Here is a 25,052-nt window from a genome sequence, read left to right on the forward strand (position 1 = left end):
CTTGGAACAAGGGAGATGAGTCAGCCAAAGCTCGCCCAATGAGTTTATCTTAGCGCCTAGTGACCTCTCACTCAACAACATCTAAAGGTTCTACCTTTTCAGGAATTACACCAACACATACTCTGTTTTCATCTTCCGCTGATTGGTTTAAGTAACATTCCAATTCTTCATTATATAGTCAGGAAAGATGTATTTAAACCATGAATGTTTGCTTCTTTTGTAGCAATTCTTTAGGTTAATTCATTCCCCAGCAATTCAAGTGGGGCACAGTATGTAAAAGCATTTTCTCTATCATCCAACTTGCATAATTGCTGAGATTATCATTGTTCACTGATTTACTTTTGATACTGACTTGACTTTATGATTTGGCCTGAATATAGCAACAAATATGATCAATAAATTGTGTTTGGGTCCTAAATTGTGTTATCTTTTTAATAATAATAGTCATGCAAAAAGATTAACGCATTGATATTGGATTTCGATTCCAAGTGACTAATCCACAAATTTTCGATATCCAGTTTCTTTTTAAACAGTAATTAATTACAATTTTAGTTCTGTCTTTAAGCTTATATTTGATTTGTCCAAAACAATTTTGAGCTAACCTAATATCTATTTTTAATTTTAGTTAGCCCCTTCTAACTTTTCTTCCATTTCGAACTCTACTTTTCGTTCTCTTAACCAAATTTTTGAGGGGTTTATGATGGACTTAAGATATAAAATATATAAGCTAGATATTTAGTCCATATTTAATAGAATTTCAAGGATTTTGTAGAATGGAAATCAAGGTTTAGATAGGAATTTAATTTAGTATCCAATTTTTGTAAAACTTGACTTTTGGTTAGTAAATTTTGACTTTAAGTTGAAATATGAAGAATGCCACTTTAAAAGTTGTGCATCCCCAAAGTTTCCTTGTATCCGGATGACATCAAATCATATCCCACCATGTTGATCAATGAAGGAACACTTCTCTCTTAACCTTGATACATTATAGAGAATTAGCAATATTCCTCTAAAGGTTATGTTCAATCAACCATGATTGTTATAACAAGTTTCAATAGCGAGCAAAATATCATTCCTAACTAAAGATTTATTATACCCTTATATAATATAATGTTAACCATATATTCAAAGGCCTGTAACATTTTTTGAGGATCATGGGATTTCACTCGGAGATAAGTTTCTCGGTATTCTATATGCAAGAATCATTATTCAATAAGAACTAAAAACCTTAACTACCCTTTATTAAAATGTGAATTATATAAATCTTAACCTTTAATTTAGATTTTTGACATGATATATATGCGTGCGTGTGTGTACAAGTGATAGCCTTCTTGTCCAACGAAATTTTAAGACACAGAATTACCAGATTAAGGTTCTAAACAACTTTCTGTCCATATCAACTTTATAGCAGAGAAACGTCACACAATTATGCATAATGCGTCATAAGTCAACAAATTAGAATCTAACACAAACCAAATTATGGAGCAGGCAAACCATTATAAAAAATCCAGAGCTGGATGTAAGCCTTAAACCGAACTTTCTTTTTATATTTTTATTTCCATGTACATAAATCTACAGCCGACTTCTGATAATCAGTCTCATGTATTAGCATATCCAACTGATATTCTTGTGTAAGGCTTGCTAGCTGAATCCTAGTGAGTTAACATTTCACTTTCCACATGGGTGGAAGGATATCAACTAAGTTAACAAACTCACTCACAGAGCATATATCTTCTCATGATCAGAATCATATTCCTCCGCATCTGATATGTTTACTGAGTAAGACCATGAGAAAGATTTGCTTCCACTTGGTCTCTTGACTAGTCTCTGAGAATCACCACGGAGTCCAAAACGTCGCCTAAAAACAAAGTAGCACAAGTATGCTAGAGTGCCAAGTAGAATTGGTGCTCCTAAAACGGTGACACTTATAGCCAGCCATGTTTCATCTCCAACCACCACAAAGCATATAGCAAGAAATGCCCCACAAGTGCAAGCACATGCAGCCCACATTAGCTTATTAATCACTGACACAACCTGCCTTTGAGCCCTTGTATCCCAAGCCACCAAAGTGATTTGAACAACAACAACTGCAAGAGAAATGAAAAGAGCTGTTGCATTCAATAGGCAGAAAGCACTGAAGGCAACATCATGGGCTATGTTTGCCTCTCCTGCCTCCGGTTGCTTCTTTCGGTATTGACCAGGTAAGCTGAACAAGCCCATGAATGCTATTGAGCCAAAGAGAACAGATACTACTGTGACAGAATTGATGGTGTTCTGAACTGCCTCTCTATGAATTTTCTTCAATTCCTTGGCAATACTGGAAACTCGTCTGCGAGTCTTTTCATTCTGTATAAGCTGTGATTGCACCTCATGTTTGATATCACTCACAGCTCTTTTTAGTTCCATGGCTTCATTCACTTTCCCAATATGCCTGGCATGCTTGGCACCACATTCTGTAAGGGCCTCCTTGATTTCCAAAGCTGAATCTCCATATGGCAGTTTATCTGCCAAATCCAAGGCTGTTTCCTTCTGATTATTGATGGCATTGACATCTATAGCTGTGTAGGTTAACAAAAAGCTCACAATCTGAAATAAGAAGAACCATGTGTCAGTGGAGACAGCACAAATTCATTGCAAGAGAGGCAGGCTACAATTTTGAGAGGAAGAACAGCTGTACATGTATTTTGTCTATTATAACAGTGCAAATATGAACCTCATTTTGGATAACATGAACTGCGTATTTGGTTGTGTTATGTACACAGTTGTCGAACAAATTGCACCAAATACAAATAAGTGATGTAGAAGCTACAGATTTCTGTTTGACTTGGGTCCAAAAGCGTTGAACACTTAACAAAACATGCACAAAGACAATTTGGAGATACACAAACGAGTTTGCATAGATCATTCCTGAAAATCCAAGATTGGGAATGTGGTGCTATTTTATTGTTACTGTTTTACTATTTTACATCATCACAGGGTTAAAATCCCTTTCCGAGTCATCTATGACTGAGTTATCAATATATGTTTGAACTGCTTCTCCTTGAACTAGATTTTGCAACATATCACTGTTAGCATTCCTGAGTTCAGGGCATCAAGAATATATGTCCGGCTATTGCTAGCTGAAGCACCAACAATCACTTTAAAAGGTATAAACAAATTTTGAATACAAGTATCAGGTAGTTTACGGTTTGAAAAATGCTTGATACCGACAAATATCAGCATACGTCAAACTGAGCATTTATGCTCAAGAATAATGACCAAATGCAAGAATACATAGTGTGCAAGACAGCACTGCGACCTCATATTGTTTATGGTCAAGAAAACTAAGAAGCTAACATAATCATAACAACGCAAGATTGGACGGACCAATTTATACTAAAACTGAAGAAAGCTTGGAATAATGGAAATCAGCTATGGTTCAACTGACCTGTGAACGCACTTTCCTGGTAGCCATGTGAAGAGCAGTGTTTCCCTTCTTATCTCGTTCATTTAATATCGTAAGGTCTGCTTGTAATATCTCTTCCACCACTGAAGTACTTTGTCCTTTCACAGCCATATGCAGTGCAGTTTGACCCTTTTTATCTTTGATGCAGACTATTCCAGAATCACGGGTAATCAGTGCGTTTACAATGCGAAGGATGCCATACCTAGCAGCATTATGTAGTGCAGTTTTGCCATTTTTCCTTACTATCATCATTGAACTCACATCAACATCCAATATTGCATTCACTACATCCAAATGATCTTGAACAGCAGCCAAATATAGGGCACTAGTGTTAGAGGAGTTGCATATCTTACAAACCTCAGGCCAGGTACTCAAAATGTCTTTTACAATATCTGGACAAAGATTCAGACTCAAATATATCAGAATTGAAATCCTTATTTTCATCAACATGGCAGGGAAGTAAATTGCAATGTGATAATTCTCCCTTTGTCTCAATTTTTGTACTTTTTTTTTGTTTCCCTCAGTACCTTGCACTCATAAATGAGACACTAATCTCAGTGTCAAAGATGGAGACCTCCCAACATAGGTTTTCTTTCCATTTTAGGACCTATAAATACTATAACAGAAATTGTAGCGAGGAATTTGATAGTGGTAAAACGTTTAGTAACACACTACAGATACTATCCTGAAATTTTAGAGGATGTGCTATAATTTGACCAATGACACTCATGGTGAACTTGATCAATTTAAAAGTATAACAAAAGAGAAAATAAAATCAATATCAAATAAGGCATATATGTAGCAATTCATAGTTCTAGTATAATATTTGATATTTCAAGTTGATATGTTGAAAAAGGAAAGAAAGAAAAAATGGATCCTAGAAGGTGGAATATGAGGTCTGGAGGGTGTATACCATGACGTTATGTATGGAAGCTGAAAAGCCAATTCTTAAACACTCCAATTCGCAACATTTGAGAATGGTTTGCCTTATTTTGGATAAATAAGTCTGACAAAACCTTTATGAAGCCCTAGGCTGATGCTAGTGATGTACTTATTTTTCATCCCTGGGAATCTTTACATTAGAAGGCTACAATTACCATGTTTGTTCAGAAAATTCCCCAATCAAAATTGATTATTGGGAATAAGTGCTATCATATTGGGATTAGGGTGCTGTTCACAGATTTATCAAAATACAAACTATAGATTTCAACCCTTTTGAATTCCCTCTAACATCAAAAGCTGCGAACCAAGAGAGCTAAATGCATTGATACCATCTAACAAAACTACCAATCTCATTCTTTTTTAAAAGGGTTTACAGTGAATTGATTCAACAATCCTTCAACAGCAAAATCCATAACCAAATCCAAGAAATGACACAAACCCAATTTAAAAGCCAAAAGGTAGAAATCGAAACTAAAGAACCAGAAGGAAAAACCTACCCAGATGGCCACGTTTGGCAGCGACGTGAAAGGCGTTCATGTCAGAGTTGGCCCTGATCTTCAGCACCTCCAAGTCACACAAACCAAGCAAGAAGCTGAACACCTCACGATGACCAATCTCAGCAGCTATATACAACAAAGTTTCCCCTGCATCGTTCTGCATAGTCATCAACTCCGAAATCACCCCTTCTGACGTGCCCTCACCCTTGCAATTCTTCAGCTGTTCCTTCAGCCCTTGAAGGTCCCCACATCGAACCGCGTTGAAAATGGCTTGGTGGGTTATGAAAGTCATCGCCTTGGTGTCCATAATATACTCCTCCTCCTCCTCCTCCACCTGCACCACCCAGGATTCAACTTTCACTTCTTCTCAACCTCGTTGCGTTGTGATGTGTTGCACTTTATGGGGTGAACCAAAATAGATAGATTTAGATAAAGAAGCAAACTTGAATGAAGAAGAGAAGAGAAGAGAAGAGGGAGTATCTAAGTTTTGAAGAGACGAGAAGTTGGCAAAGACACGGATTTTTAGTATTATTTGGTATTTATTTGTTTGGTGGTGGAATGGTGGGGTCGTGTTGCACAGAAAATGCATGTGACTGTGAGTGTTTTTTTGTTTATATAGTAAGCACATTCATCCTCCATTATCAATGTCTATCTTCCTTGTCCTCTTCTGGCTATTCGCTTCATCAAAATTGCATTTGCTTCTTCACTAAGCTGCTTTCACTGTCCATTTTCCACGAAACCTACCAGTAAGGCTGGCTGGACAGAAAAAATCCTAAATAAATTTGAGCATACTTTTTCTTATTATAAATTGGATTATCTTAGATAAATAAAATTGAACAAAAAAGATAATTGTGGTCAATAATAGATTAGAGTTTTATAAATATCTCACTCATTCTGAATTTATATTTTAATATTTATAAATACTTAAATATTTTAAATTTCATTTTGAACTATACTATTTTATTAATATTTAGTAGTAAGATATATAAAATCATAATTCATTATAATAGTTATTAATAAAATTATATATATTATTATTTTTAGTTAAAGATTCCTCGTATTCAAATCATTTATTTAAAACAAAAATATTTTCTTTTATTAAAATAACTTAATTTAATTTTATTCTATTTTCTTTCCTTGATGGTATATGTGTTTTCCAGTATGTTAATGAAAAGAATGACACCCTTCATCTTTGAATTCTGAATAAGAAATCAGCTCCTGAAGTATGATAAGATAATAGGATAGAACCAAAGAAAACTTGTAGTAAACTTGTGTTGCAAATCTGATTCTAAATCTGTTTTTTGAATCTAATTTAGGTGTGAGAGATTTGTCAAGATGTTTATCTTTGATGGCTTGATTAAGCTTGCATTCTACTTCAGAATTAAAGAAGCGTGAGGCTATGTTCCATTCCTTCTTCAAAGCATTCTAAAGCCTAGTGCATCTATTTTCTAATTTCAATTCTGAAATCTAATTATACATATTTAAATGAATCACATAAATATCTATATGAACCAAATCTTGTTGAAATGATGATTAAACGTGAGAAACAGACGGAGTAAGTAATGTTAACTTTGGAGAGTTTAAAGTAGAATAAATTATATTTATTTTTTTTACTTTTGATTTAGAATAATGATAATTTGACAATTTGATAATATTTTAACACTTTAACACTTGTGATTAATTTATATTGACGTTTATAATTATTATTATTGATTATAAAATAATTTTAGATCAATAATATGACATAAATAGTATTAAAATATTATTAAAAAATATTTTCTAAATATTATTGCCTGGTCGAATAAAACTTTGTTTTTGCTTGGCAGGAAGTTGTGTAGCAGAGAGAAGTGGCTCAGAAGATTGCCCTTCAAGCTTTAATTGCAGCAGACTTGTATGTTCTTGAAATACGTCACTCATTTCTCAAAAATCAATTCTATTGTCACGTGCCACTTAGGTTGATAATTGTTTGAATTTTTTTATTATTTGCATTATTATTGTATACATATAGCATATATAGATCATATTCTTTGTAATGTTTTATTATTTTCATTATTACTGTATACATATATCATATATAGATTATATTCTTTGTAATCAGATCATATTTCATTATTATTGTATACATATATATTATAAAGATGATATTAAAGATTTTTTATGGTAATTAAATAATTTTTGTAACATAAAAAAAATGATTTCCAATACCAATGATTTTGTGAAAATTCCTGGAAGTATCGAAAGATTTGGAAACTTTCAGTAACTATCGATGATTTTGTAAAAATCCCTATAAGTTTTGAAAATCTCAGTAATTACCAATGGTTTCACCTCTGCAAATGTCAATGATTTTGAAAACTTTAAAAAGTAGTAGTAATTTTTTAAAATATCACTGGTAATTATTATCGGTGTTGTTTTTCACAACGGTTTTCAAATGTATTTAAATGAAATTAAAATAGTCCGTAATGTAAAAAGAAAAATCCTCATAAAATTGGACATTTTTGAAGTGAAAGGAAAAAAAATAAGATTTAGACAAGTAGCTAATTATGTTACGCTTATTTTTTAACTTTTTTATGTTTTCAGTCATTACATTTAAAATTACATTAATTCTTTTAACTTTAATTTTATTGATTGTAACTGAAATTAATTTTCTTACAAATAATCATAACAGCATTTAGAAGTAAAACGTAATAAGAATTGACCACCAATTTCATTGTAACCCAAAGGAAGCCTTTGTTAAAATATATAAAAGAAAGAATTTAATGTTGTATCAGAAAAGAAAAACTTAATTATGCTTTATTTACTTTATAAATTTACGTACTTTAAATAACATTTTTTTATTGAATATTAATTTTTTTTATAATTGTCTTTTTGTTTCTAACTTCTAAATGTTAAAAATTAAAAAAAAAACAAAGTTAAACATTTAACATAAGAAAAATTTTAAACAAAAGCTAAGTTTAAAATATCAAATTTATAATAAAGCTAAACAAAAATCAGAAATAATTAATCTCCACTTGAGATACTAAAATTAGAGTGAGGAATGAATGAACAGAAATTATATATACTTTGAGACTTCCCTAACTGCTACCCAGTTGAAAATATACTTTTAGGGTATTATCCAAATTAGGAAAACTATTTATTTAGATATAAAAGAAGAAAAGAATGAATATTTAAAATGTTTGAAATAAAAAAAAATAAAAAAAGAGGTAAAAAATGATGACGCTAGAAGAAATAACGATGATAAACGTAGTGTTGACCTAACAACCCTGTTCCTGAAAAAGCTGGATTGACGCATAAATGGTTGTTAATATAGAAAAACAAACACTAGCCACTCCTCTTTGCTTTCCAATAATAACATTCACAGTTTCTCCTCTCTGCACAAGAAGGAGTTCTTTCTCTGATTTTCTTCGACGTTTGTTTCCACCACGCGTCCAAAAAAAAACATCATGGGCCTCAGATCTCTCTTCGGCAAGAAGAAAAAACTGCCCAAGACAACCTTGTCAAAGTCGTCATCGTCATCGTCCAAATCATCGTTATCCATGTCACTGCTTTCATCGCCGCTACCGCAACCACCGTCATCATTGTCACTGCTGCAAAATCATTCACGTGCCCCCATCACGGTGGAGTTGGAATATGTCTTCAGAAAGTTCGATGCAAACGGGGACGGGAGAATCTCGTCGTCGGAACTGGGGTCCATGATGAAGTGCCTCGGCCAACATGCCACCGAAGAGGAGGTTTTCAGAATGATCCAAGACGTTGATTGCGACGGCGATGGGCACATCAATTTGCAGGAGTTCATCGAGTTAAACACCAAGGGTGTGGACTCCGACGAGGTCCTTGAGAATCTCAAAGAAGCTTTCTCCATTTTCGACATCGACGGCAACGGCTCCATCACCGCGGAGGAGCTCCACATGGTCATGGCGAGCCTCGGCGATGAGTGCTCCATCGACGAGTGCCGCAGAATGATCGCCGGCGTCGACGGTGACGGCAACGGCATGATAAATTTCGAGGAGTTTAAGATCATGATGACAGGGAACACATAAATGAATGAACATAATCGACCCATCGAATCAAAAAAGGTTTTTTTTTTGTTCAAAACTTTTGGTCTCAAAATTTTGTTTCTGTTCGTTCGCTTCTTTCTTTCTTTTTCCCTCGACAAATCAACGTGGATAGATGCGTGTGGGTGGGTGCGCGTGTTTCCTTAGTTGTCTTTTTTTTGTTTTTTATTCATCAATTTATTTCGGGGGAAATCAAAGAGGTGTAAGTGATTCGATTTTATGGTATCATTATTATATGCTGTTTCCTTCCTCTTTCAATATTTTAAACTCGATTTATTTTCCTGAGTAAATTAATAATACAAAATAATGAACAATATAGATGTGTAAAAGTTATTCCTTTTCATTGCGATAATAAAACATTTTTTTGGGTGTATTCGAAATGGGTTGATGTAATAATCTTCTGTATGAATATGTACCAACTACTACTTAAAATGAATATGAATTTGAGTAGTAGTTGATCTTCTCGACCTAATATAGGATTTAGTATATTTACCATATGAAATATATTATCATAGTTAATGGTTATTTATGGGTAATTATTAAGTATTAATAGGTCAGATCGCTCTATAAATATACTGTATTAATTATTGATTATTGGGTTTGATTCTCTAAATTGATAACTAATGAATGGACTTGACTGCACAAACTCTATAATATAGACCTATGAAACATATCTGACTTTAGCGTCGGAGTCAACCATCAATCGGGAAAGATTACTTGAAATGTGGGTCGATCGGAGCATGGCAACGAAGGACACCGACCCCAGACAAATGTAACCGAAACATTTTGGCGCCCACCGTGGGGCCGAGCGGCATCCCCATGAAGCCACGAAGAACCAGACGCGCGCTCCAGTTTTCATTATAATTTACAAATTATTATATTTATTTAATTCATATTTTTGTGAGTAAAAATATCCTCCACACGAAGGTACAAAGCTGTGCGTCAGGTTCTACCAACTCTTAATTTCTACCAACTCTTAACTTATAAATATTATGCACATGATGGTTCAGAGCTGCGTTCAACCTTGTAAGGTTCTAACGACTCTTAATTTTAAATTATAAAATATTATGTACAGGAAGGTTCAGACCTCAACTTGGTCAGGTTGTAATCGTTGCTCAGGGGAACTCAGAAAAATGACTTCAGGAATCCCCACTCAACGCAGGAAGTCAGAAAAATGACTCCTGTCTCAAGACCGCAAGGGGGAAGTTAGAAAAATGGCTTCAGAAATCCCCGCTCAACGTAGGAAGTCAGAAAAATGACTTTTGCCTCCGCTCGGGGGAAGTCAGAAAAAATGGCTTCAGAAATCTCCGCTCAACGCAAGTCAAAAAAATGACTCCTGCCTCAGGACCGCTCGGGGGAAAGTCAGAAAAATGGCTTCAGAATCCCCGCTCAACGCAAGAACTCGGAAAAATGACTCCTGCCTCTCGGGGGAAGTCAGAAAAATGACTTCAGAAATCTCCGCTCAACGCAAGAACTCAGAAAAATGACTCCTGCCTCCGCTCGGGGGAAGTCAGAAAAATGGCTTCAGAAATCTCCGCTCAACGCAGGAAGTCAGAAAAATGACTCCTGCCTCCGCTCGGGGGAAGTCAGAAAAATGGCTTCAGAAATCCCCGCTCAACGCAGGAAGTCAGAAAAATGACTCCTGCCTCAGGACCGCTCGGGGGGAAGTCAGAAAAATGGCTTCAGAAATCTCCGCTCAAAGCAGGAAGTCAGAAAAATGACTCCTGCCTCAAGCCGCTCGGGGGAAGTTAGAAAAATGGCTTCAAAAATCCCGCTCAACGCAGGAATTCAGAAAAATGACTCCTGCCTCAAGACCGCTCGGGGGGAAGTCAGAAAAATGGCTTCAGAAATCCTCGCTCAATGCAGGAAGTCAGAAAAATGACCATGCCTCAAGCCGCTCGGGGAAAAGTCAGAAAAATGGCTTCAGAAATCCCCGCTCAACGCAGGAAGTTCGAAAAACAACTCTTATCAGTCAACTACTCAACAGGTTCAGCTTTGTCAGGTTCCAATGCTTTTTCATTATAAAAATAAATATTGAAGCGTTTACTTTATTTAAAAGCATATTTTTTGGAGTGAAAATCTCTTGCAGAGGAAATAGTTTCAAAGAGAACTCTTAGCATTTTCTGTTCAGTCTAAGGAACAAATCCAAAGAGAACTCCTAGAGTTCGCCACTCGGTACATAGAGCAATGAAGACTTAAAACATCGAAGATAGACTCTCTAAATACAACGTGAGCGATCTCTTCTAAAGTTCATAATAATCCCTACGCACCTCTTTTAATAAAGAGCTTGCTCGGACTTGGGGGGTTTTGTACTGTATGAAATATACCGATCGGAGTTAATGGTCATTCATGGTCAATTATCAGGTATTAATAGGTAAGATTACCTTACGCTCTACAAATATACTGCACTGATAACTAATCAATGGACTTGACTGACACAAACTCTATAAATAATACAACTGATGTCAGGTACAATCATCTTCTTCTATACTAATAAAATATAGACCTCTTTATGAAACATATCTGACTTGAGCGTCAGAGTGTCTTCTACAAGTCAACCACCAATCGGGAAAGATTACTTGAAGAGTTGGTTGATCGGAGCATAGCAACGAAGGACGACCGACCGTAGACAAATGTAACCGAAACAGTATGAAATTTGGACAAGTAAACATAAACCAATAATCTTCATTTCGTAGGGGATGAAATTGGACTTGATAAGCCTTATTTATGTTGTTGAGGTTGCAAATATGATTAATAAATTCCATTAGCAGTATATGAGAATATGCACAAATAGACAAGGGAGACAATTTGCTTGAAAGTGATCTAAGTGATGTGAATCCAGAAGCATGGATTTGTTTTACGAATCTATCTAGGTTGGAATGCTAATAAACAAGAAATTTGTAAAATTGTTTAAAACAAGAAAACGGAAATAGATAATGAAATTAAGCAAAAATTGAAAGATGTCACACTTCCAAGGATCTAAGAGTTTAAACACAAAAAGAAATGAAATACCTTTAATAAAATTCAGGGAACAACGTTGCATGATATTTACCTATTAAAAATTTCCACCAACTTAATGAGCTTACAATATTTGAAGCCTTCAATGAATGTTTCGAACGACCAAAAAACTTATTCGAGAATATAGCAAGATGTGTTCCTGACTCCATCAACATTAACAGGAGAACCAGTGCATTGGAAAATTGTCCTTTGATTAGTGTCTTAGGCAGCTTGTAACTACCTTAGAAGTTCATTATATGATTTTTTCTAATCACCACACTTCATTGCAAGCGCTTTTTGTTTTGCTATCCATGCTTTTCTATAGTACACAAATACCTAAAATAAGTTTTGAGCTCTGCAATCAAACTTTTTATCGTAATTGATGGGCTGGTCCTTACAAAATTCAACATGATACACGCTATTTGATTTGAATCAAGATTGGTATGATCTTCAGAGAGTATTGTTGACAAAAAAGTGTGAGGCACTTTCTTTGTTTCCAAATAATGTTGTACTTTGTTATAGCATGCCCGTAAACGCTATCGATGAAATACCTGAAAATTACTAGAAGGGGGAGGAGGGTTGAATAATCTTAATGAAAATTTTTTTACAATCCTTCAGACATAGCACGTTATCGAGCTTTGGAATTTTCTTTTAAAAACTTAGACGCTCAACTTGATAAATATGAATAAACGATAATGGTTTTTGACATGCTATTCAAAATATATATCATGCAGTGTTTTGTAAGAACTTCCTTTATGAAAATTAAATGTTTTAGCTTGGAAGATTCTTGTGTTTAGAGGTAAAGCACAGGTGCAGGTTTTTGTAAGAGGATCGTTTGGATAAGAGAAGAGATAATTGCATAAGTGTTTTTATAGTGGTTCGCTCCAACTGAGCTACGTCTAGTCTCCTCCACAGAGGGTTCTACTAGAATCTTCATACGATTACACATGAGTATTAGCACCACTCTTGGTCTCTGAGTGCGAAAATGAAGGGTGGGGAATGAAGCTTAAGTGTCTCAATTTTGTTTTTCTATGGGCTCTCTTATTTTTCCTCATCGCTCTTCTTTTTCATTTGTTTTTTTAACCTCAAACACCTTGGAAGGAGGTAAGGGATGGAGGATGAACTTATTTTCCTTATGGTGGAGGGTAATCTCATTGGTAAGGCCATTATGCATGATTTTCTCATTGGTAATCTCACAAATTATTTTATCTTTATAGTTCCCTATACCAAGCTTGACCTCCATTTGTTGGTTTACTCTTAAATCCCCTCCTTCATTGAGCCATTGAAGCTTATAAGGTCTTGGGTGGGGTTTGATAGTAAGGCTCAACTTTTCTACCAACCTTGTGCTACAACAATTGTAACACGACCCACTATCCACAATGAGAGAACATGTTTTATTGGAAATTTTACATCTTGTATGAAAGATGTTCTTTCTTTGGGTTAGGGTTTGAGGATGAGATTGGTTCTTGAGAATTTTTCTTATCATAAGAAGATCTCCCTCACAAGCAAAAGGAATCTTTTCCTTCACTTTCTTCCTCACTCTCACTTGTACACTCTTTTTCTCACTCTCACTACTAAACACCCCTTAAGATGATTGTTCTTTTTGTGGGGCATTGAGATGCAATATGTCCTCTCCCTAGACACATAAAACACTTAATGCCACTTGTGCTCTTAGAGGATGTTGATCCCTCTTTTGGTTTCTCAAACTTCCTAGGGGGTTCCTCTTTTTTCACTTGTTTTCCCTCCTTCTTGATGTCTCTCTTGACATTACAACTAGAGTGGATAGTTTTCAAACCTTTTCTCAAAAGTTGTTGCTTTACCTTAATGCAAATTTGTACCAAGTCATTTAAGTCTTGGTAGGACAACAATTTCACTTTATCTCTAATTTCAAGGTTGAGACCACTTAGAAACCTAGAAACGGTGGTCTCTTCCTTCTCTCTAAATCTCACCTTCATCATGTAGAGCTCTATCTTTTGCCTATAGCTTTTTATGCTCATGTCTCTTTGTTGGAGCCTTTGGAGTTTGTCCATTAGTTCCCTATGATAGTATGAGGGAATGTGCCTTCTTCTCATGGCACTATTCAAGTCATTCCAATAGGTGACTTGCGGAAAGTTAAAGAGTCTTCTTTCTCTTACAAGGAAGGTCCACCAATGGTATTTTCTTTGAAACTCAAAATGGATATGGTGACTTTTCTCTCCTCACTCTCACATACTGACTTTCAAAGAGTTGTTTTACTTTGATTTGCCAATCTAAGTACATACATTGTACATACCTTAGTGTAGTTATGCAGTCTTGCTAAATTTTGCATCATAATGTTGTGATGGTTGGAGTGTATTTAAAAAACTTTTAATTTGAGTTTTGCGTGCATGCTTATTTAGGTTGCATTTTCCATCTTTTCTTATCATTTAAAGCTTGTTCCAATCACTGCATCTGCGTGAGCACGGTAAAATCTGATAAGCTGTTTTGATACCGGTAAAAGATGCTACAAAATTTGTGACTTTTAGGTTTGCATCATGTTCCTTCATTCACTCTGCATTCTAGCTTCGTTCCTTCCTTTAGCAAGGTAATCTAGGCTAGTTACATACATAACATCCATGTTACAATGTTCATAACCCAATATCGTGGCAGTCTGTTTTACATTATGTTTTTACTAATTTGAATTATGCATTTTAAGCATCCTAGTTCACCTCATCCCATGCATTTGCATTGCATTCATCACTTAAAATTCTTATTGCATAATAAAATAATTTCAATCTGCATTTCGCATTCACATTTGTAAAGTCAATAAGCTGTTAGGTTCCAGTGGTGTGTTAATATAGAGCATCATCCATCTTTCATCATCAATCCTAGGATTAGCATCCTGCACTTAATTAGTTCATTTGATAGCTTAACCTAGGTTCGCTATATGTTTTGCATTTCAAATTCATAATTCAACATCTGTCCTCTACATTGTCTAAAAAGAAAATTTATACATGTATTGCATAATAGAATACATTGTTATAGGCATTTAAGATTCTGCATTTACTATGATATTTTTTACCGTGCATGAATTTAAGTTTTACATAGAGTCATTCATTCATTCATTATTTTTTTTCTTTTTCCTCATTGCATTTTCTTAACAAGGTTAAGTATACAAAAATAAAGCTTAATATGTCCACGGATTGATTTTGAGTCTTTTCACTATTCTACATTAGGAGGATTTTCTTCGTTTGTTAGTCTTTTTGCGACTATAAAGCAAGTTAACAAGCACCCATTAAAGACGTGTTAGTCAAGAAAAACTCACTCAAGAGAAAATTTAAAATAATAAAAATCTTGACTCTCTTCTCTAATCTCATAAGGAATCTCTCTGTTTCACATTCTCACTTTCACTACTACATCTCCTCAAAACTCACTCAAGAGAAAATTTAAATAAGAACAAAAAAAAGAAAAGTTTAAGTTTATTTATTGTTAATATGTTGATAATCATTATTAATTATACAAATAATTAGAAATTGTTTACTCAATTATTTATTCAAATGTTAATTTTCAACTTAGGTAATAATAATAATAATTATTATTATTATTATTATTATTGTAATTATTATTAGTATTATTATTATATTAATGATTGTTAATCAATTGTATTATTTACCTTTGTTTTGTTAAAATACAACTTAAATATATCTTTCATTTAGGATGTTTTAATTTGTATAACAAGTCATGATTAACCAAAAAGCATACTCAATATCAAAATAAAAAGCATACCGACTCCCATCCCTCATTGTGCTTTATTTCCTGCTTCTTATAATAAACATATAAGTACGCAAGAGGATCATTATTTTATGATTTAAATATATTTTTAGTTAGGTAAAAATTATAAAATTTTAATTTTAGTTTCCATGATTTTTTTTAAAGAAGCTTTGGTTTAACCTTGGCAGATTCCAAAAGTTTTAAGTTTCAGAACCAAATTTAAATCAGTATTTTAATTTATAGAAGATAGATGATAACTAATAAAGTAGTAATTTTTATCACAATAAGTTTTTTTTTTATAAATTTATCTTTAAATATGAACTGAAACACTAATTTGCAAAGAAAGTAACTTTAATTATGATATATTTTCAACTATTAATTTATTTTGAAGAAAATAGTAACATTTAATTTAAAGATAAGATAAAGAAGATAAATATATATATATATATATATATATATATATATATATATATATATATATATATATATATATATATATATATATATATATAGTGTGTGTGTGTACACACACACGAAAGATAATTTGAAATTAAGTAAGAGATATTTCTTTTGTGAAAATAATGTTTCAAATATAATCTATAAATAAATAAAATTACTAAGAGAATAGTACGTAATTATTTATTTATTTTATTATATTTAAACTAAAAATAATAATTTAGAATTACACATTGCATAAAAAAATTTAAAATACTTCCTGTAGTTACTAATTACAGTCATTAACAATAAGATTAAGTGTCCAATACAAGACTTGATAATTATATCTTATGCTGTGTCAACATTTGATACCTAAAAATATTTCACATCCCTTCTTAAATATTTATATATATTTTTATTTTAAAATATTTTCAACAACATCATATAATAATTTCAAATTTTAGAAGATCAAAATAAAAGAAAATTATTCTACAAAACTAAAACCAAAATTTACTCATAAATGGTTAATTTCAAATTTGATGAAAGACAAAACTAAAACACATTTTTTGTATTTAAAAGTATAGTGATTATTTTATTTTAATTTAAATTTTTTATAACTAAAAGGATGCGTTCAACCATATGGACCACGTGTGAACGATGAGATTAGTTCCATTATTCTTTTCTGGCTTTTCTTATTGGCTATTTACTATTGATCCAAAATTGTGTATATATTTGTTCGTTATTTAGATTTATCCATAATTGTGTATAGATAAAAGAAAACTTTATTTTTGGTAAAAATAAGGAAATAGATGAAATGTTTATTCATCATCCATAGTTTAATTTTTGTTTACAAAATGAAACATTTAAAAGTGAAAAATAACTCAAATAAGGAATGTATTAAGATAGATTAAAGTAAGAATAAGATTAAGAAGACGCAATTTTATTTGAATATTTTCTTATTCCAAGTTGAAATTAAGATTTTTTTATTAAAATAGTAAATTTAATGTCAAAATTATAAAAGTAGGTAATTTTTTTAAAAATATATATGAAAATAAGTAAGTCATACGAGGGTAAGACAACTTTAAATGAAAAAGTTGTATACTCTCCCCGCAATCTTCTTAATTAATTTATCGTAATTGAAAATCATTCACAACTTAAACTTGGAAGTTGTTAAGAAAGTGCATGAATTTCATTTGGAAGTTGTCTAAAGGTACACAACTTCTAATTAAATTTATATATATATATATATATATATATATATATATATATATATATATATATATATATATATATATATATATATATATATATATATATATATAAATTGCTCTGTCAAACTCTTCACATACTCCATCAAATTCTTCGTATGCTCAAAATATCCATTTTTATACTTCATAAGATAAGTTCGATTACAATACGTGTTTTACTTAAACTTATATAGTCTATTAAATTAATTAGAAATCGTTGAAACTTTGATTATTTTAAAATTGATTACGGATTAAAAAACAAAAATCAATAAAAAAATATATAACTTCTTTATTTAAAATTTAAAATCGTGTAAAAGAATGCAAAACTTACCTATCTTTATAACTTTTTCAAAATTTGTCTATTTCTATAACTTTTTATCAAATTTGCCTACTTTTGTATTTTTTATTTAAAAAAAAAACTAATATCAAAGATGGGTAGGATGTTGAGAATCCTACGTAATTGCAGACGCAAAAAAGTCCAAGATTAACACTTTTAAATACCGAAGCCAAACTTCAACAAACCACAACAGCATCCTCATCCACTTCACTCCACACTCATCTTCACTCTCACTCACTCACACAATGTTGCCACCTGCAGGAACCGTCGTGTTCAACACCGTCGGAAGGACCCAATACGGTTTCGACGTTTTCACCGTTGACCTTCACCACCACCTCCCTCCACCCCACGCCGCCACAGACCACCGCCTCACTGATGGTCTTTCAATTAATTTTAACGGCCAATTCATCAGTCCCCAAAACAACGTCATCTTCGTCTCCGAACGAACTGGGTCGCCCCGTTTCTATGTTACCCGACCCGATAATAAACCCCAACCTCTGTTATTTCTCCCCAACGCCCTTTTCCTCGATCGCCCCATTTTTAGAAACGGAAAGCTCTACTTCGTTTCCACGCACGACCATCGCGATGACGTTTTTACCAGCTGGAGCGCCGTTTACTCCTCCGCCGTCGAGGAGGGCGCCATCCCCACAGTCACGAGACTCACCCCGATCGGCGAGGTGGACTACAGTCCCGCCTTATCCCTCACTGGGAAATTCCTTGCTGTCGCATCTTACCGCTCTCGCCGGTGGCAGAACAACGATTTCCGCGAACTCCAAACGGAGATTGTGGTTTTCCCCGAGGCCGACCCTGGAAGACGAGTCACTGTGAGCGAACGTGGGAGCTGGCCAACGTGGTCGGGAGATTCAACGATTTTCTTCCACAAAATCGCCGAAGATGGATGGTGGAGCATCTTCCGCGTCAATTTAACCGATTCAGATGATATATCTGTATCGGAAAACTCGAACTCGCCGATTCGCGTGACGCCACCGGGGTTGCACTGTTTTACTCCGGCAGCTTTCCACGACGGGAAGCGAATAGCAGTCGCAACTCGCCGGAAAGAGACCGGCTTCCGGCACGTCGAGATTTTCGATACCGAATCGCAAATGTTCCAACGAATCACTGAAGATATAAATCCTACTTTCCACCACTACAACCCGTTCGTCTCGTTGGACTCTCGCCAACTCGGGTACCACCGATTCAGAGGCGAGTCAACTCAGGGCGAGTCAAGCTACCCGCACCTCGATAAAGTTCTCTCTCCGGTTCACGATTTACAGTTACTCAGACTTAACGGTTCGTTTCCTAGCTTCTCCCCTGACGGCGATTTCATCGCTTTCAATCACAGCTTCGATGTTACGGGCGGAGTTAAAATCATTAGATCAAACGGTTCTAATCGCTGGACTTTACTCAAAGGGCGAACGTGCTTCCACAACGCGTGGAGCCCAACGGAAAAGAACGTGATATACACCTCCATAGGTCCAATCTTCGAGTCCGTTTCCAAAACGGTTCAAATCGGTCGTATTGAATTCGACCCGGCTCATTTAACAAACGACCGTGAAGAGGTTCCGTTCAAACTAACGATGCTCACGAGAGAGGAGACAGGGAACAACGCGTTTCCCTCGTGCTCCCCTGACGGAAAGAGTGTGGTGTTCCGGTCAGGGAGGTCGGGGAACAAGAATTTGTACATAGTTGATGGCGTTGAGGGGGAGTTCAACGGCGGGTTACGGAGGTTGACGGAGGGGCCGTGGATCGATACGATGCCGTGCTGGTCACCGAAAGGGGATTGGATAGCGTTCTCGTCGAACAGGCATGAGCCGGAGAACAGTGAGGTGTTTGGGATTTATTTGGTGAGGCCGGATGGGAGTGGGTTGCGGAGGGTGGAGGTGGCGAAAGGGGTGGAGGGTGAGAGGGAGAGGTTGAATCACGTGTGCTTCAGTGGCGACGGAGAATGGCTGGTGTTCACAGCGAACTTGGGTAGCGTGACGGCGGAGCCGATTGGGTTGCCGAACCAGTTTCAGCCGTATGGGGATCTGTACGTGGTGAAAGTGGATGGGAGTGGGTTGAGGAGGCTGACGTGTAATGCCTATGAGAATGGAACGCCCACGTGGCACCATGCGGAGTTAGTTCTGTGTGGTGAAAGTGACGGTGATGATGAAGATTGGGATAAATTGAAGGGTGAGTTTGCAGAACCACTTTGGATAACGTGTGACCTTTGATTTCTTTGTGTTCACCACTGTTGTACTGTATTGTAGTGCTAATGTTTCATGTCATGGGAAATAAATTTGGATTTCTTTTTTAACGTGTCGCAATGAGGAATTTACCTGTATGTCCTTGCTTTGAATTCAACATGCAAGATCATCTTTGAATGCGAATAACTTTGACCTTGGACAACCATAATTTATAAGTTCTAGTGATAATAATTTTTTTATAATATTTTAATATTATTTACGTGTTATTTTGTGATTGGTTTATATTAGTGTTTATAATTATTATTATTGTGAAATACTTTTTGTATCGTATTTAGTGGAGATCGAATGGTTAACATTCGGCATTGTTCGGTCCATCCACTCAAGACTGTCTGGTTCATCCGCTACAGTCAACTAGGTTAAAGATTGGGTTGCAATTGGGTCAGCGTTTAAGTTATTGGCCTAATACTCCAACAAATGATAAAATAATCAAGAATATCTAATTAAAGATATTGATAAGTTGTTTATCAATAACCAAGAGCCGAGGCTCTTCAAATCACACGCCTAACTTGAGCTTCTGAGTATCTTTTGCAGGAACCTTCCCTTAGAACACGAAGACAACCGATCGGCCAAGACTGAAGTAACCGAACGGCCTAGACAGAAGTCAACCGAGTGTTAAACTGTGGAAGCCGAGCAGTCTAAGCGGAAGGAACAAGTGGAGCTCATGATTCAAGCGTCAGAAAGGTTTGTATCTAGATTCTAAAAATATCTACGAAAATATTTTTGAACCAATCACAAAATGACATGCATGATGTTAAAATGTTGTCAAAATAGTAATGTGACGTGACAGAAGATTCTAACACCATGCTGTGCATAACTCATGTATAATTGTGTTGATGTTGCACGATGACAGGAGATAATCAATTATTCATAAACACAATTATTACGTTCAAAAGCAACATAATTATGTATATACCTATAATAATTATGTAACTCTTTCCAACACAATAATCAATTATGTTTTTCAGTCTCTGTTGCATAAATTATTTGAAAGATGTGTCTATTATTGGTATGACTGATTTTTGCAGAGATTGTAAAGGTCTTTTTTCTTTTATTAATTTGAAAAAGCTCTATTAATCTCACCATCCGTTTTAATATATTTATAACAAATTTTTTAATTATTATTTAAATAATAATACATAAATTAAAAGTAATAATAATTATTTTATTAAATAAAATAAAATTAATTTATAAATAATTAAGTAATAATTTTAAAATAATTAAATTATATTTATATATTAATTTAAAACAAAAAAAATAAAAAAACTAAACTAGAAAACAAAAAAAGTAACGGATGTCGCCACATGTGGCACATCCGTTTTAATATATTTATAATAAATTTTTTAATTATTATTTAAATAATAATACATAAATTAAAATTAATAATAATTATTTTATTAAATAAAATAAAATTAATTTATAAATAATTAAGTAATAATCTTAAAATAATTAAATAATATTTATATATTAATTTAAAACAAAAAAAATTAAAAAATTAAAAACTAAAAAACAAAAAAAGGCAACGGATGTCGCCACATCCGTTAACGGATGTAGCATGTCCGTGGAAGAATTTTTTCTTCAACGGATTGATTAGGATATATTTACATGGTTTAAATACGTACACCACAAAAGAGTACGATAATAATGTCACTTAAAATTATAAATTTTAACGACTAAAAATCGTCAAATGAAATTTTAGATAATTAAAATAATTATCAAAGCTATATATGTCAAAAATAATTTATGATAGAAATGTTTTAACTACTGATACTTTTTATTAGAAAATAATAAAAATTCTATGAGTAAAAAACTACTATAAAATTATTCTTTTATAATCTTTTATTATATTGAAACAATTAATTTTTTTATAAAATGTATTATATTTTATTATCATTTAACAACACTTATTAAAACTTTAGAAGCGTGACAAATTATTTAAATTTATTTTATCTTTTCAATTATTATTTTGTTTACTAATTTTATAATAAATAATTAAATTATCTATTTTATTTAAAATTATTTTTTTAAGATGATAAAAACAGTATTAATAATTAAGATAAACATAAAATCATAATTAAATGTTTTAAGTTTTGTCCTAAATAAACATAATTCCACTTTGTAAATCAATTTACAAGATAATCTATATAACAAAACAATAAATAGAGACAAGGTTAGGGATGGCTAATGTTGAAGGAAAACTTTATCATGAGAAACAACACAAGAGAAGTGTGTAGTTTTAAAGTGAGTGGCATTATTTGATAACCACCAATATGTAAAGTATGTTCCTTTATACATATTGAAGAATGATAATAATAATAATAATACGATACAAGGTACAAGAATCTAGGAAATCATGGAAAATTTAGAAGCCCAAACCACTACAAGTGTGTAAGACAAATAAGTTATACTAGGAACTTTTAGTCTCTAAAAATAAAAGTAAAAGTGAAGGTACTCTATACTGTTTGATGGCATACCCATTATAGTTATATATGGCTAAATATTTTTTTTAGAAGAATTGAAGTCATACGCAAAAGATGAGTTTAGACTCTTTCTCTTGAGTCATCATGAGGCTTTTAGAGTAGGAATAATTTTGGGTTTTATATTTTGTATCAAGTAATCTAAAATTTATTTGGACTTTGTATTATAGGTCAGGTAGTGTATGATTTAATTTGGGCCTTGTATTTTGGGCTAAGTAGTGTAGATTTTTTAAACCACTTAAGTCAACAAAGGTTAATGTTTACCCAGGTGTACGTCCATAATAGATGATGACCAAGTGGTCAAAGTTTTTAACCTAGCTTGGTGGACAAGAGTGTGAGACATCCCACATATGTGAGTATAATCATATATCATGCCCTCGTTGGAAAATAGTTTTCATAGTTAGTGATCACATGTCACCCTAAGAATGGAGAAGATTTTCCACAAGTAGTGACCACACGTTTTGATAGTAACCTCCTCAAGCTAGGTTGAGCCAAAGCATGAAGAGATGTTATGGTGATGATGAAAGTGCAAAAACAATGGTGTAAACGGGGAAGGATGCACACGATTTTAGTGATTTAGTGATGATAGGATAGTGTTTGGTGGTGCCCTTAAAGATATTAGGTCAACTCTTAGAGGAAAGTGACCAGATGAGACCATATGAAATGTTTTAACCTTGACTTTAAAGACTTTAGAGACTAAGAGAATGACTCAATATTTTGGCAACATTTTATTACTAATCTCAAAATGAGAATACAAGAGTGATGATACCTCTATTTATAGACTAAAAACTAAGTGTTATCTACTAAAACTTGGTGTTGTCTACCAAGATTTAATTGTGCTTGTCATAGACATTGACAAAACACATAACTTAACAAAAACAAATTACACATCACCACAAAATAATTATTGAATCAATGAGTTCATATTCAAATCTATTCAAATAAAGACTTATAATTATTAAAATATTCCTATAAATATAACTGTATTTAAATTTTGACTTTTACTTTTCACATTAATTATATTTTAACCACTTTTTGACTCTTAACTATTGACTTGAGTATACGTAAGTAAATCAAGAATGAAAGACTCAAACATGTTAAAAAGAAGAAACAAAAAATCAAAATGTCAATGTGAACTTGGATTTCGACGTCTATGAACTGTGGTTTCTTCTGAATTTGAGAGTTCCATATTGATTCTCGTGCTTTAGCAGAATTCTTCGTTCTAAGCTTCGACCATTTTCTGCTTCGAAAAATGTGAAGAAAACAAGAATAGGGAAAGTTACTAACAAAAAATCAAACTTGAAAAACAAAACAATTAAATGTATATAACTAAAAAATTGTAGCGGTTAAAGAAACTATCAGAAATAAAAATATTTGTAGCAATTTATTGTAATAGCTAATAAAAATGCTTCTTTCGATTTCGAAAAGAGAATTGATCAAACTGTAAAATATCCATGAAACCTACCTATAGAACTCATTTAATTTGCAGGTTTAATTGTCAGACTAAAAAAATCTACAATTTGAAGGGTTCTAAATTTCAAGCCCTGTGTATGTACTTTGACTCAGGAACCCTAACCAAGATTCCCACCAAAAACTGTGTATTCTTGGAACTTTCCTAAATAAGAAGGATCCAATTGATGAAGATTACCTTTGAAGAATTCACAAATTGAATTCAGAATTCATAATGGGATACCCTTTGACAATTTGATGTTTAAGAATTTCAAAGAATCTTCCTTTGTGTAGGAGTCAGATTCGGGTGGATACGAATCATAATTTTCCAGATACATGAAAATTTATCTCATTCTTATATACATCTACTTACTGAGCATAATGGACTTTATAAACAAAAATGTACTTTTTAAGAGTTAAAAAATCGAAACATATATTAAGTATAATCTCTTACACAAATATCACAGTTAAAATATTCTTTTTTTTTTCTTTCCGTCGTTGGATCTATTAAAACTAAAGTTGTGAACTGAGTTTTCTTTTTTTTTTTCTTTCCGTCGTTGGATCTATTAAAACTAAAGTTGTGAACTGAGTTTTGGCCTGAGTTTTTAGTCTTTTAGACTTTGACAAGTTAAACCTTTGTACACAACAAAAAAGATGGACATTACTGAAAGCCAGAAGTCCTCGAAAACAGCCCAAAACCGTCGGTAAAAGGTAATTACAAACGGCTTATCGACGGCTAAAGAGTCCTCGGTAAATCTCTTGTCGCTAACATTTATCGAGGGCTTCCGCCTTTCGGTAATTACCGAGGGCCAAAAGCCTTCGGTAATTACCGAGGGCCACTAGCCTTCGGTAATTTTCGAAAGACAAAGCCTTCGGTAATTACCGAAGGGCGGAAGCCTTCGGTAATAACCTAACGTGGGTAATTACCGAAGGCCAAAAGCCTTCGGTAAGTTGTTGGCAGATCTAATGCATAATTGTATTTCTTATGAAACCAAACTGTTCACAAACAAACCTGCATAACAGTTTTCAAGCACATACAGACTTGCATAATGTGCATCTGAATAATGCAATCATTGATCAAAATTCATAGAACATCCATTAATCCATAGAACATGTATTTATATTAATAACATAACAATGTAACATAATGATGTTTTAACATTCAAATCATCCAACTGATCTAACATCCAAATGATGTAAAC

General features: G+C 33.6%; 2 protein-coding genes and 1 pseudogene across 2 annotated transcripts; 2 read left to right on the forward strand and 1 right to left on the reverse strand.

The window, feature by feature from the left end:
• Positions 1–1,520: 1,520 nt before the first annotated feature.
• LOC124824228 (ankyrin repeat-containing protein At2g01680-like) lies at positions 1,521–5,423 on the reverse strand. The gene is made up of 3 exons (XM_047296642.2): positions 4,885–5,423; positions 3,428–3,837; positions 1,521–2,586 (listed from the first exon to the last, which is right to left on the reverse strand). The coding sequence occupies exons 1-3, from the start codon at positions 5,189–5,191 to the stop codon at positions 1,717–1,719; spliced, it is 1,587 nt and encodes a 528-aa protein (XP_047152598.1). The 5' UTR covers positions 5,192–5,423; the 3' UTR covers positions 1,521–1,716.
• Positions 5,424–7,991: 2,568 nt separating this feature from the next.
• LOC124824238 (putative calcium-binding protein CML25 pseudogene) lies at positions 7,992–9,186 on the forward strand (annotated as a pseudogene).
• An 8,672-nt stretch (positions 9,187–17,858) lies between these two features.
• LOC124824258 (tolB protein-like protein) lies at positions 17,859–20,019 on the forward strand. Its single transcript, XM_047296671.2, has one exon. The coding sequence runs from the start codon at positions 17,927–17,929 to the stop codon at positions 19,892–19,894; it is 1,968 nt and encodes a 655-aa protein (XP_047152627.2). The 5' UTR covers positions 17,859–17,926; the 3' UTR covers positions 19,895–20,019.
• Positions 20,020–25,052: the final 5,033 nt, after the last annotated feature.

The sequence above is a fragment of the Vigna umbellata genome, chromosome 3 (genome assembly GCF_029865625.1).
Source record: "Vigna umbellata cultivar VRB3 chromosome 3, Vumbellata_1.0, whole genome shotgun sequence".
In the NCBI taxonomy this organism is placed as follows: domain Eukaryota; kingdom Viridiplantae; phylum Streptophyta; class Magnoliopsida; order Fabales; family Fabaceae; genus Vigna; species Vigna umbellata.

Excerpts from the sequence above, each read along its gene's own strand:
- LOC124824228 (XM_047296642.2), bottom strand. The coding sequence starts at position 5,191 with ATGGACACCAAGGCGATGACTTTCATAACCCACCAAGCCATTTTCAAC. Across the intron at positions 3,838-4,884 it reads TGCCAAACGTGGCCATCTGG|ATATTGTAAAAGACATTTTG; the intron begins GTAGGTTTTTCC and ends ATCTTTGTCCAG. Across the intron at positions 2,587-3,427 it reads CCAGGAAAGTGCGTTCACAG|ATTGTGAGCTTTTTGTTAAC; the intron begins GTCAGTTGAACC and ends TTCTTATTTCAG.
- LOC124824258 (XM_047296671.2), top strand. The coding sequence starts at position 17,927 with ATGTTGCCACCTGCAGGAACCGTCGTGTTCAACACCGTCGGAAGGACC.